Genomic DNA, 13,086 nt, shown 5'->3' on the forward strand with positions numbered 1-13,086 from the left:
ATATTTAAGATTACGAAAAAAATGTGGAGGAAAAACTGCAGTGTTTCATGACAATGTTCCAAAGAAAAGTAATGTGCCCTGAGGGCAAAGGCAGCGAGGAGATTTGCTGAGGAAAAGTGTGCTCTAAAAAGAAATCTTTGAAGAAACCGTGTGAATGTTTTGTTAGTGAGTTTCATAATTTTTCTGAGGTAAATACAGTGCAGACATTTGATCATTAAAAAGTTGTATTTTTATACAGAACTTGGGAAAACCCTAGTCATCTGTTTGAAGATTAAACTGGAAAATAGGCTTCTGTTGTGCAGGAGAGACCAGAATTCCAGTGTCTCTGGTGAATATAAACATTCACCTTCTGTGTGCCCTTAAGGTAAAGTATATGGGCTTTGCAGGTGGAGGAGAATTGAACCAGCATGGCTTTGTTTGGGGGCTGATAACCTCATTCAGCACAGGGGAAGGGGTGAAGAGCAGAGATGTGCAATAGCAGCTTTGAATTCCTTTATACCCTTTTTCTTAGTCTAACTAGAGAAAGGCATAATGAGAACCTGTAACTGGTGGTATAAATCAGACAAATGCAGCCGAGTGGCAAGGCAGAGGGTCTGAACAGCAGGAGCCATTAACCTCTCCACCGATCCTCAGGGGAAGCAGTCAGATGTTGAGAAACAAGCTGAGAAAGCGTGGTGGGACGCAGCTACGGCTGGAGTTGGAGCTGGAGCCAGGGGATGCTTTGCTCACTGTCTTCCATAACTGAGCCTGCCACACATGCAGAGTCTGACTAGAAGATGGAAGGGGTAGGGTTTTAGATAAATCCTTACATCCTCTGACTGCAGATTGTACTCGTTAGCATCTCTTGTGATGTGGCTGGCTGGGCCTGGTTCCCCACCACACACCCAGCTCGCTGGCCAGGCCAGGCCTGGCCTCACTGCACAGAAGGGCTGCTTTTCCTCTCAACTCTTGCATCTTCACTTGATAACCACCATCCAACTTGGATAAGCACTCTATTTTACCTCTTATTATAGTACAAGCCAAGCTTATGGATATGTCCAGGCATATCATTAGATTTAATTAAATTCTGCAGATATTAGCATGACCCCTGTGAAACGTCTGGCACTGAGCCATGCCCCAGTAGACCTGTACACAAGAGAAGTACAGTAACAAGGGCACCCTGAAGGGCTCATCTATGAACTTCAGGCAGTTTCATCACAACTCCACCCTTCCTTCAAAGACAAGAGGCTTAGGCTCATCCATGAACCATTCCTTTCTCAAGCTTGAAAGCTTTTACCTGTTTTCCAAAGCCACATCCTGTGTGTGCCTTACTGTGGGTCTGAGTCCTGGTGTGCTCAGGCTCTCATGTCCTCTGGATCTCCGTATTGAGAAAAGGCAGACTACAAGTTCCTTCTGCTGTTGGAGCTTGGATGCTATTTTGGATTTAATTTTGGTTGACTTTCCTTAGCAGCATTTTTGCTTTTCCCTCTGTTTGGAAAAGAGTTGATTGCTTGCCACTACCTCAAAACTTTCCTTGCCTTTTTGCCACCCTTTTAGATATGAAACCATCTGTACTTCTGACAACTTCATTGGCTGTTTGTACCACTTACACAAATTGATAGGAAGGCAGATTTAACGTGAGGAGCTGAAACATATTTGAAACAAGCTGTATCCCAGATAAGTTGTACTTTTAAAATCGCAAGGAAATCACCCCTTGTGGTTCCATGAAAGAGTCAGCATTATGGCCCCACTCTATTTCTTTCACTCGGTACCATGTGTTACTAGTTGTAATGTCTATGTAGATGCAGAGACTGGGTACTATTTTCCCTGAAGTATTTACTGTAAGCGGGAGTGAGAGGGGACAGACTTCTGCCTCGGTCTGCTTCAGACAGATCCTAAACTCACAGTACAGATGCGTGGCTACAATGTCAACAGTATAAAATTCTTCAAAGGTGTTATCAGAGTTTACTCCAACACATGACGTTTTCTCTATTACCAGCAAACAAGTACAGTACTAGGAAGTGAGAACAAGTAGACAAGATAAAAACAATGACAGAAATTACTGAACCTAGAGACAATGCACACTCCTCAGCAGGGTGAGATACATGGATCTCTCAATATTTTGAGAGATGAAATTGCCAAACTCTTTGCCACAAAATAAAAAATACAGCATTACTCTGCTCTATGATATTTGTAGTTCATCACGTTAAATTTGCTCATTCTCTAAATGTGTTCTCTTTTTCAACACAGGGTGCTAAGGCGTGTTTTTTGCGTGACATCCCCTTCTCTGCCATTTACTTCCCCTGTTATGCTCATTTGAAAGCTTCATTTGCAAATGAAGATGGGAGAGTTAGCCCTGGAAACCTGCTCTTGGCTGGATCAATAGCTGGTAAGTGCTGGAATTTCTCTTGATATGACACTATATTGCACCTGAAGCACAATAGTTACGGCAGTAAGAACTTTGAAGAGTTCTATATATGACTATACTGCACTTTGCAACCTTTTGCCCAAATAACAGAAAACTACAGTGCCGTAAAGTGATTTGTTGTTAAAAATACAGTAAGAGAATTTAAGTGCTGATGTTTTGTTATCATATACCATCATTCCTCGTGAAGTTGCTATGCTGGTTTTGGTTGTCTCTGACTGGCTGGTAAAGTTTTGTTGAAATGGTGTAATAATAATATCATGGCATTCATGAACTACTCAATGATCAAAAGAATCTTGAATTTTGGTATAAAGAGTCCAAAAGCCATGCTAGCAGTACAGCTCTCCCAACACAGTGACATAACATGGGACAAAAGGATGAGTTACTTGCTACCCACAGTATCCCATGCAGTTACTTGGTTTCATGAGGATTTGCCCCCTAGCATTTTTTTTTTAAACATTAGACAAAACAGAAAAGCTTGAAAACATTTCTGCTGTGCCACAGATTGCTGATTCCTGGTGTACCCAGATATGACAGAGATGCTGAATGTGATCTTGAGCACTTGCTTGGTGTGGTCCATCGTGGATAGGAGAGCCAAATCATGCTTAACTTGTCACAGATGCCTTTAAGATGAATGTGCCAGGGCTTAAGGGAAAAGACAGACATACTTTGTGGCCTTGCCTTACCTTTGCCTCTGCTGCGTAGCTGGTCCCTGGCGTGGCACCCAGCTTATACGCCCAGAAGGGACCACCATTTGGTAGCTGCCTCCTGAAGAGGGCAGCTTGAGAGTCCTGCTCCTCCCGTGTCCAAGACTTGACCTTCGGGAAATAAGCTTGAAAAATTGTGCAACGGGACCTTTAGGGGAGTGCGTAGCAAGCAGGAGAGCTCACAACAGCAGGTATTTCCATTGTGTTCATCAGGACCTGCTTGGTCTCTCCAGGTTGCAGCTGAGTTCTTTCTCCAGCGTGGCCCCTGACAGGCTGCTGCAACCTGCCGGGTGAGAGAAATGATGGGGTGGTATGAATCCAGTACAGATAGGTGGTTTAACTGTATTTATGGCTGATTTTAAGCTTTCTGCTCTTGGTCAGGATTATACACAGGGCTGTGTTGTTTGAGGAGCAGGGACCTTTTATAGCCAGTATCTGCACTTAGAGTATAGCTAAGATCAGTTAGTTTGTCTTGTTGAAGCATGTAGCTCTGTGTTGAGTAGCTGGTAGTCTTAAGGAATTGACCTGACACTAGGAGTTCAAGTGACTGGTGTTTAAAACCCCCTTGTCCTCCTCTCTCCCCTCCCCCACCTGAAGCCAGAGACAGCGTTCAAGCCCCAAAGCAGGAGCTTACAGCCAGTGTATTTCTCACCCATTTTAATGGAACAAAACAATTTTTGAACTTTAGATCATATTTACAGACTTGAAACATAAGCTGGCATTTTTAAGCCAAGTCATTTCTTAGATTTTCCTATTTTTCTCTTTCTGGCCATTGTCAGGTGATTGCAGACAGAGATAACCATCTCTTTGAAGTTCTGGCACAGAAGCAGTCTTTATTGTTGCTGATATGGCTTACCAAACTATCTGCAATGTGAATTTTTTCCAGTGCTTCTTGTGAATCACATCCTAGGTTAACTCTCATGAGCAAATTACAGTGTTAAAGATACAACACTCATCATACTGTTTATAAAATCATGGAATTTCTTTTATTGGGTGCAAGTAAAGCACAATGGAGGCATACGTGTCTGCTTGGGTTTGCCACGATAAAGTCAAGGGGAAGACAAACCAACCCCCTCCATCCCAAAACGCTGTCTTGGTCTCTGTGCTGATGTCTCTGCATGTCAGGCTGCAGACGGCTTGAGCTCTGCCTGAGCATGGGAAACCCAACTTTCCACTGAGGCTGTAGTGCTCAGGCTGGAGGTGCTCAAGCTGAGGGTGCTTAGGCTGGGACCTGACTCCTTTGCCCGTGGCTGTTGCTTGTGCTGCATGTATTTTCTTCCTTTCGGCTGGTGTTAGGGACACATGCAGCACGTTCGGCATCTAGCTTCATCTGCTTCTGGCTTTCACTGTTTACCAGATGTCCCAACCTGTTGCGCCACAGCGTCCTCTGAGGAGATTATTCTGATGTCAACTACAGCATCTCAATTTGCTCAATCAGCATCTTGCCTCCATGAGCTTCCTTCTCCTCCCTTCACACTTGTTTTTATTGTCAGGTCCTGCTGTGCCATTTGTCTCGTTGGGATTGTAAACTCCTCACAGCAGTGACCTGGAAATTTTTATTTGTCTGTAAAGTCTTTTGTCCCGTACACGTAGCTCCTAAAGACAGGATTAAAAACATGTTTAACTGCAAAATATCTTCAATAAAAAGGAAAGAGGAATAAGGAGATGGAACTCAATGGGTAGTAAGCAAAATTGTTTCTAAGTATGTCCTTTGGTTTTCCTTGAAAACGTTGGTTGGCGTTTGAAGGACAAAAGTCCAGCTTTAAATTGAAGAGTTGACTAATATCCTGGTGTGGGTAAGGCTGAGCAAAGAGGAATTTCAACATTTCTGGAGTTCAGAAATCTGTACCAGACTTTAGTGCTTTCCTGCCAGACTGACCACTGTGCAAGTTTAGCCTGTGTGTTATTTTGGGGGGTCTGGGAGAGGAGGAGGAGTTCTAATTTTGGGTGATATGCACACGCTTCCATCTCTCTGAGCAGTCTGCAGGAAGGGTGCTCTGATGCTTGAAGCCAGACCATGTTGGTTTGGACAAAAGTTGTTACAGAATTAAGCCCCCTGCCCCCAATCAAAAAAAAAAAAGGAGATTTATTCATCTACATCTGACCAAGTTGGTTTGGAACAGATGCAGAATGGAAAAGTAATAAAACCAAAAGAGACAGTGTCTTCTGGGTACAGTCTAGGGCCCTTTTTCTGGTTGTTGCGTTTTTTTTTTTCTTAAAATTCCAAACACGGGCAGCCCCAGTTTGGACATAAATTATTTTAGAAATAGCACCCCTTGGTAATGTGGTATTTTTTACTTTCAGTTGACAATCTGCCAGGGTAAATTTAAATCTTCCTCCAAGTGTTCGGTGAGGATGTCAGCTGTGGCTTTGCAGCTGAGCAGTCTTCCATTCCTAATGAGAAGAATGACCCTTTTTTTAAACCCTAGCCCTCGTGCCTTGCTGAGCATGCACAGCATTATTTGGTTCTCAGGACATTACTACCTGGGGGGAGGAGGGGGAAGGAGATGTGCACACATACAGGCTATTGCAGCTCAGTGTGCAATCACAGAGTAGCACGACAAGGAAAGAGAAAGACTGAATTTACCTCCAAAAACTTTGTGCTTATTAACTGTGCAAGTTTCTAGTTAGTGTTGAGAAACCCATCCCATGCCTCCCAGCTCAGCAGGAAGCTCGTGATATGGGTGTTTCTCAGGGAGAAGCTCCTAAGGAGTGAATCCACATCCACAACTGCTGCCTCTTGTTGCTCGTTCTCCTTCTCAACTTCTGCTTAAATCAACTACATCCGATCCTCATTGCTGCCAGGTGCAGGCGGCCTTGGGCAGCACGGGTGGGCAGTTGGGGTGCCCAGTAGGTGGTGTTTGTGACAGGGTACCCAGTGGTGCTGCATGTGTGTGTCAGGGTGCCTAGTGGGTATTGTTTGTGATGGAATGCCCAGCAGTGCCACGTGTGTGTGTGCCGGGCTGCCCAGGGGCTGTTTGTGTCGGGGTGCCCAGAGGTGCCGTGTGTGCGTGGAGTGCCCAGGGGGTGTTGTTTGTGTCAGGGAGCCCAGCGGTGCTATTTGTGTTGTGCAGGTATGCCGGCAGCCTCCCTGGTGACCCCTGCGGATGTCATCAAGACACGGCTGCAGGTGGCGGCGCGGGCGGGCCAGACCACCTACAGTGGCGTGGTGGACTGCTTCGCCAAGATCCTGCGCGAGGAAGGCCCCAAGGCCCTGTGGAAAGGAGCTGGAGGTCTGTACAACAGCTTTGATTGCCAAGTGGTTTCTAACTGGGGGCTTTGTTACTTAGCAACTCTTTTCTTTTCTTTCAAGCTCGTGTGTTTAGATCCTCTCCTCAGTTTGGTGTGACTCTGGTGACTTACGAGCTACTGCAGAGATGGTTTTATGTGGACTTCGGGGGAGTGTGAGTATGTGGTGTCTGAATCTGCCTGGGAGCCTGCAGCTGCTCTTGGTGCTCCTCGTGTCAGTCAGGGTCTTGCTATTATGGAGGACGCATTGTAAAGGCTTTGTAAATATTACTTAAGCCACAGTGCAGTGGGAGAGGTTGGGATGATAAACCAGGTCCTGATTTACCACATTTTTCTATCACCATTTCAAGCAAGGGACCTGCAATAGTGTAAACAGAGACAGGGAGAGGCTGAATACTGGGCTGGAGGGGGAATGTGATGCCTGCAGGGGCAGGATGCGCTCTGCCTTGGTCCTCATTAGTCTGGCAGAGGAGCTGTCCCCCCGCCAGTTCGGCAGGGCATCTGGCATCCAAATAAATCTAAAGGTATCACCAAGTCCAAACTGCACAAGTTTCAGCTCTTCCTCCTGTCTCTGTTGAGGATACAGAGGGATGTGCTTATTGCTGCCAAATGTGACCCCGGGCACAGGTGCAGAACATCCCCAAAGTGTTGGGGGCAGTGGTTTGAAAGCCACCACAAAAATAGCTGAAACCCTTCCAGATTCCTGGAATGTGTAGCAAAGACTTGCGTACCCCTGCTCCCCCATACTGCAGCTGTCACTAATGCACTGCGAGTTATACCTGGACTTGACCACACTCAGTCAATGTGAAGACTCCCAACCATTCTGGAAGGTTTTAAACCAGGGTATTTCTCATTTCATCATACCATTTAATTTAGTTAGTGATTGGGAGGTACACTCAGGCATCTTGTTCAGCTTCCTTTATGGAGGAGGTTTTTGTGAATATTAGTTTTACTGTATGGAAATTAATTCATTACTTTTATTATTTTGCAGGAAACCAGCTGGATCAGAGCCAGTTCCTAAATCTAGGATCACGCTCCCTGCTCCCAACCCTGACCACGTTGGTGGTTATAAATTGGCAGTTGCCACTTTTGCAGGGATTGAAAACAAGTTTGGACTTTACCTACCTCGGTTTAAGCCATCGCCACCTACCTCAAAGGCTGCTGCAGCAGTAGGGCCCTAAGTTTATAGCTGTAGATTTTTTGTTATTAGTTGGGAAAGAGCCACTTTTCTAATTGGTTAATAGTTTGTTCCTTTAGCTTCTCCTCTTAAAACAATTAATCTTTGTTTGAGTTTTAAGGCAGTTTTCATCTTAAATGTAATCATTTGTCTTTGTGCTTCCTTAACCAGATCACTGTGAAATTCTTACCAGTCATTTTAAGTTTGGGACCATGAATGTATTTGTCCGCATCTGACATGTGCTTGTGTTGGGGAGACACTAACTTTAGGTGCGGCCTCTTGGAGCAGGCCAGGCTGGGCAGGAGCTGTGAGCCAGGTCACCCTGCAGGCAGAGCCAGGCTGCGGGTGGTAGGGGTGGGTGATGCACGGTGTCGCACACAGGGGGACCCTGGCCGATGCCTGGTGCCTACAGCCTCAGCGCCTACAGCTGCAGCGCCTGCCAGCAGAGGCTGACACGTGCCTGCCCGGTACCTGTGCCCGCCAGCATGGCTTCAACTTCTGCAGTATGTACACGCACAAGTTCTGTCTCTGGACCGTATTAGGAGACTTTTATGTGGGATATGTTTTTGTAACAAAAACCACATTTGTAGATGTTTAGCCATTGTATAAAGTTACTGGTATCAAAATGCTCAAAAGAAAGTGTTATTGTCTATAGTCTTTGCACTTTATGGCAGAACTTTTGGCATTCTACTACACGTACAAGGAAATTTCAGGACTAGGTGCCTATCTTGGGTTGCTGGTGTTTGGAATTGAGTTTGTATATGCACTTCTATAGCAAAACGCTGCTTGTTTAAATAACTGCAATAGAAAATTCATGCACTGTATCAATGGTACCTGCCTTAACTGCTGGCTTGTAATTGGCAAATAGATGGTTTCAGATTCTTATTTACTTCATTGAGACAAACAAGATTAAAATACTCTAAAAGAAAAGATTTTACTTAATTTTTTTGTGCCTTGCACAGTGTCTAGAAAATCATGTATTTATGAAGACAGAAATAAACCTTTCAAACAGATGCACACATGGTATTCTGTTACGGAAACAGCCAAGTATATCAGCCCTCTCATTCAACTTTGGTTATGGAGTTAGGTTAAGATAAAGGTAATATTTGGACATCTAGGCTAAAAATAAAATACCTACAGCTTGAGAACAAATTACCTGAATTTCCCCATGTAGAAAAGGCATCCATCAATGTAGACGTCACAAAAAATAAGACATTTTTCCTCAGTCAAAGCTGAGGATTGGAGTAAGCTTTGATGTGTTTTGACCTTTACCCTTAGGGAGAGGTTAGCATGTTGCGCACCGTCTGACTACCCAGTCAACTGAAAGTACTGTTGAGTGTCTGCTGTGACACCTCTTAAACCAGAAAGAACTTGGTCTTGCTTGTCTTCTTGGTGTGAGGGGTGAGTGCCTTCCACACTGCCTGTTACACCGAGGGAAAGTATGGATGCGGTACCTTTGCAGAAGGGGAACTTAGATGTGCATCATCGTGTTGTCATCCTTTAACTTGTGGGAGTGCTGAAATGGAAATCACTCGACTTGTCTTTGGTCATCGTGAAAATTATTCTCCTGGACTAATTTGCATTTTGAGATGACCAGTGAAATAGTGGTGGCAGCGGCAGCATCTACAGTCCTCGTGTGCGTGGAAGCAACGGGAGAAGATGACATTTACTTGCAGCTGCATCCTGCAGCGTGGCTGGAGCAGTTGCAGAGACCCTGCACTGGGCTCTGGCACCTGCCGGCTGCTTCCTCTCATCCCTTTCGGGTATGAGTCTCCCCAAATGACACTCCTTCCTTTCACAAATGGGGGAAAAAACCTGCCCCTTGTATTACTCCAAAATTAACTGTCATAACTTTTGCTTATGGCTTGTCATAAAAGTTACTTTCTCACTGGGAGCTGCTTGTGCTTGACACTTGAGATTTTGTGTTATTTAGGAGCTGGTTTTACACTTCATCTATCACTTTTGCCCAATGTACTCTGTCAGGGGTTTCTGTGGGAAGTCAGCAGCTCAGGGAGACTCCCAAGTAGCTGCACATTGATTGCCCCAGTGCTGGGGACACGTGTGTGGGGTCGGCCCAGCGGCGGCTCCCTCAGGCCACAGCACATCCTGCCGGGAGCCGCAGCTGAGTGGGAGCTCACGCCTTGGAACACTTGCACAACATCTTGACCTCTGTGATAGAGATCCTTGCTTGCACTGCCTACTGCCCTGCCTCTCTGTCCCAGGCCTAGCAGTGTATTTATCACTTGTCCTTTATTCCTGGAATGAAGGGACAAAGCTACCAGCATGGAGACAAAGCTCAGTCACAGCTCTCCTATGACAGGCCCATCTCAGAAGGCCACAGGCTTCATCTTCTCCCCGGCAGCAGATGAGCAAGGCTGAACTGACACACACACCTCCCTGCCCTGGTGGCCTTCCCCTTCCCCGTTAACTGTCTTTTGGGGGTGTTATGTCATTCTGCCCTTCTTTTCAGGGCCAGCAGATGATGGAGGCAGGAGGAGAAGGGTTGAAGAGCCAGCAACTGCTTCATTAACACACTTCAAAACATTTCCAAGCACACTACAGCTCTGCCCAGAGATCTTTGGGATCTGCACCCACCATGTTTCCTCCAAACACAAAAGGATGCATTCTTGCTCTGAAAAACTTGCAGGCCCAGAAACTCAGATTGCCTTACAAACAAAAGGCCCTGGAGACAACCTCTAGATGTTTGTTCTTCTTGGGTTGCTGGTTGAGTTATGCAAAGCGTGGGAGGAGCAGGATAAAAGGCAAGCTCGTCTGCTTCCTGCCATTCAGGCAACTACACACGACAAAACTTGGAGAAAAAAAAGAAGTAATCAAATGTTGGTGATGTTACCCGTTGGGATGGGGATGTCCCTGGAGCAGTCACTCCACATTTGTGTTTCTCAGTCCGGCAGAAGTTGAGGGATGCTTTTCTGCCTGATCCCTAGAATGGGTTGGATTTAAGCTGACACAGTATTGACAGTTTGCAGGGACTCTTGTGTGAGCAAACATACCATGGGCTTCAAAAATAACTTGGGCAGGTTTTGCCTAACCTGCTAAAAACACAAACCCTGTCAAACTGCTATGCATCCTCTGTGGGAGGGGCTGTGCTGCTCGGGCACAGCGCTGCCAGCACTCCGTAATGCGTGGGTGCCACTTTCCCACTGTGCCTCTCCGCTCTCCTCGGTGCGCACATGTCCCAGGGCCGGGCAGCAATGCGTGAATGGCCCTGGGAAACAGGCTCTGCCTTTGGGGGAAGTTCTTGTCATAAAGTTCTTGGATAAGCTGGAAGACATTTTCCAGAGGTGGTGGTCATTTGGAAGTTATTTAATGGTGGAAAATATAGAAATCCCAAGACATTTGTATTCTAAGTGTCTCCAGAGAGCTTCAAACACAGCAAGTAAGACAGAGGCAGCATGGGCTGGAGCAGTGACTGTGCATAGTGTGATGGGCAGTGCAGAGCTTGGGCTGCCAGCATCCACAGCCTCTCCCAGCACTCACTGCCAGGACCAGTAAGGAGGCTGGTGGTCTTCAGACAGAGATGACATTTTAAGAAGCAGGTTCATTTTTAACTGCTCCTTTTACTGTTCCTAAATACAGCAGGAGGTAGTACCATTGCTGGCAAGATTTGTTGCAGCTGCTCTAGTTCTATTGTACAGAGCTCCCAGCCCTGCTCTGCGCTGGCTCATGCCCCAGCTGTGCAGACTGTGCACTGGATGTGTGTGCTACTGCAGAAGTGGCTCTGCTCAGAACTTTGGAGAAGCAGTCCTGTAACCCTCGTGAGGACAGGCAGCTGCTCCTGCAGCACCATTAGGCACCGAGTCCTTCCTTGGGACTGATGTTGCCCTGACAATGGTGGAATCCCCTTTGTTGCTGGTCAGTGTGGACCGTCCCACTCTACGTGGAATGCTGTTTTGCTCTGTGTGGGCTTTCCAGTCTTCTGCTGTGTTTGCTTTGTATCTAAAACCGCAAAAACTCTTGAGAGCTTTTCCCATATGTCTTGTGTGAAAGAGCCTCCTCTCTGTTGTTTCCATAGCACTAGAGATGCAGGCTGTTATTTGCAGTAAGAGCTCAAGATGTTCCAGGACGTGGTAGGGTCTCTGCTGTTTTCAGAAGTAGCAAATGCTTGGGGCATTGGTTTTGTGACCCAGGAGGAAGTACCCTTCATCTTGGAAGAATCACTGTGGGGCACTTGGCAAGTACTCTGTGGAAAATGCTGGAGCTCCTGAATGCTTGGGACCCAGCACCATTTGTCCTGCATGACTTTTCTCTATGTAACAAGCTAGAGGCAACTCTGCTCAGCCTCCTCTCAAGCAACAAACTGTTGCTCTGAGAGCTCTTCCATGGAGATGTCTACGGTGTTCTCAGACTTGGGAGGGAGCCTGTTTCATTTCCACCTTTCAAACATCTGCTTGGTCCAAGTGCTGTTATTTACACAATGGGCCTGACGTTCCAGCCCCACAGTCAGTTTTTGTGTGCTCTGGCCAAATGCCATGTTGGCCAGTGCTGTGCACGTGCTTTCCAGTGTGCTCTGCCCATTGCCTTCTTCCTCTGCTACCGTGAGGTCTCTTGAACATGTCATCTCCCACCCCGAATGCCACCTGCTGTGTCTCCCCATGTTCTTTCATAGCTTCTGTCAGAAGAAATCCCAAATCCCTGGCCATGCCATTCCTCTGCCTTGCACTTGTGTGGCTTTGGTCCTTGGCACCAAAATGAAGGGAGTCTCTGGTCTTTTCTTCATCAAGCACAGAAAAGTTGTCCTCATCCACTCTGCAGTCTTCTCCAGCCTAAACATCAATTCACCCTTTCCCTTCTTAGCCCACCTTGCCCATCTTCCCGTGCCCCTTGCCTGCTTCTTCTCTGCTTGGATTTGCTTATTCTTCTGGCTACCATGCGATCTCCAGCTCAATCTTGGCACACAAGTTTGTGTCCTTGACAGAAAGCGCACTTGCAATAGCCCCAAAGTAGAACCCAGCTGTTTTCTACTGTGTCCCATGCCTGAAGCAGGCACAGGAGTGTCCCGGCACTGCGAATTCTCATGCCCTTCCTTCTCTTCTCTGGATGCTTGTAGGGCAAAGAGCCTGGAGAAGATGCTTTCTCCTTGCTGAAAATATGGAGTAATTTAGTATTTATTTCCCTGCTGGGCAGATTCTGAGGAAGAGCTTGTCCTGTGGGCTCTTTTGGAAAGCCAGTAAGGAAGGTGGAACCATTTGTTTAGCAACAGGAAAATCATCAGACAAAAACTGTTGGAGGTTCATGGAACGGCAGCAAGAAGGACTGGTCAGAAACTCCACCCTATGGCAGTCACAACCAGCAGAAGGGGAGCAAATGCCTCCTTGTTGGGTGCTCTTCCATCTTCTTCAGCTGTGTCTAATGGCCTTTTCATGTTGTTCTCTGGAAATCTGGATCGTTCCCGGGTTCCCTCTGTGTACTGCTAAACCCCCCTCAGAAAGAAAGGAGGGGAGAAAAATAAGAAAAAGAGGGATTTTTTTCATATTCATTTGCACATAGCAGCAAATGCTGAAGGTCGTCTGAGGCTGCTCTCAGAACCA

General features: G+C 46.4%; 1 protein-coding gene across 2 annotated transcripts in view; it reads left to right on the plus strand.

The window, feature by feature from the left end:
- The window catches only part of SLC25A13 (solute carrier family 25 member 13), a 103,486-nt gene extending 94,116 nt beyond the window's left edge, over positions 1 to 9,370 (plus strand). For both annotated transcript variants that reach the window (XM_061996970.1, XM_061996971.1), the window contains exons 15-18: positions 2,230 to 2,368; positions 6,186 to 6,344; positions 6,425 to 6,515; positions 7,352 to 9,370. In XM_061996970.1, coding sequence (XP_061852954.1) covers positions 2,230 to 2,368; positions 6,186 to 6,344; positions 6,425 to 6,515; positions 7,352 to 7,541 — 579 coding nt within the window. In that variant the 3' untranslated portion in view covers positions 7,542 to 9,370. The remainder of the gene's footprint in view (positions 1 to 2,229; positions 2,369 to 6,185; positions 6,345 to 6,424; positions 6,516 to 7,351) is intronic.
- Positions 9,371 to 13,086: the final 3,716 nt, after the last annotated feature.

The sequence above is a fragment of the Colius striatus genome, chromosome 5 (assembly GCF_028858725.1).
Source record: "Colius striatus isolate bColStr4 chromosome 5, bColStr4.1.hap1, whole genome shotgun sequence".
Taxonomy (NCBI): Eukaryota; Metazoa; Chordata; class Aves; order Coliiformes; family Coliidae; genus Colius; species Colius striatus.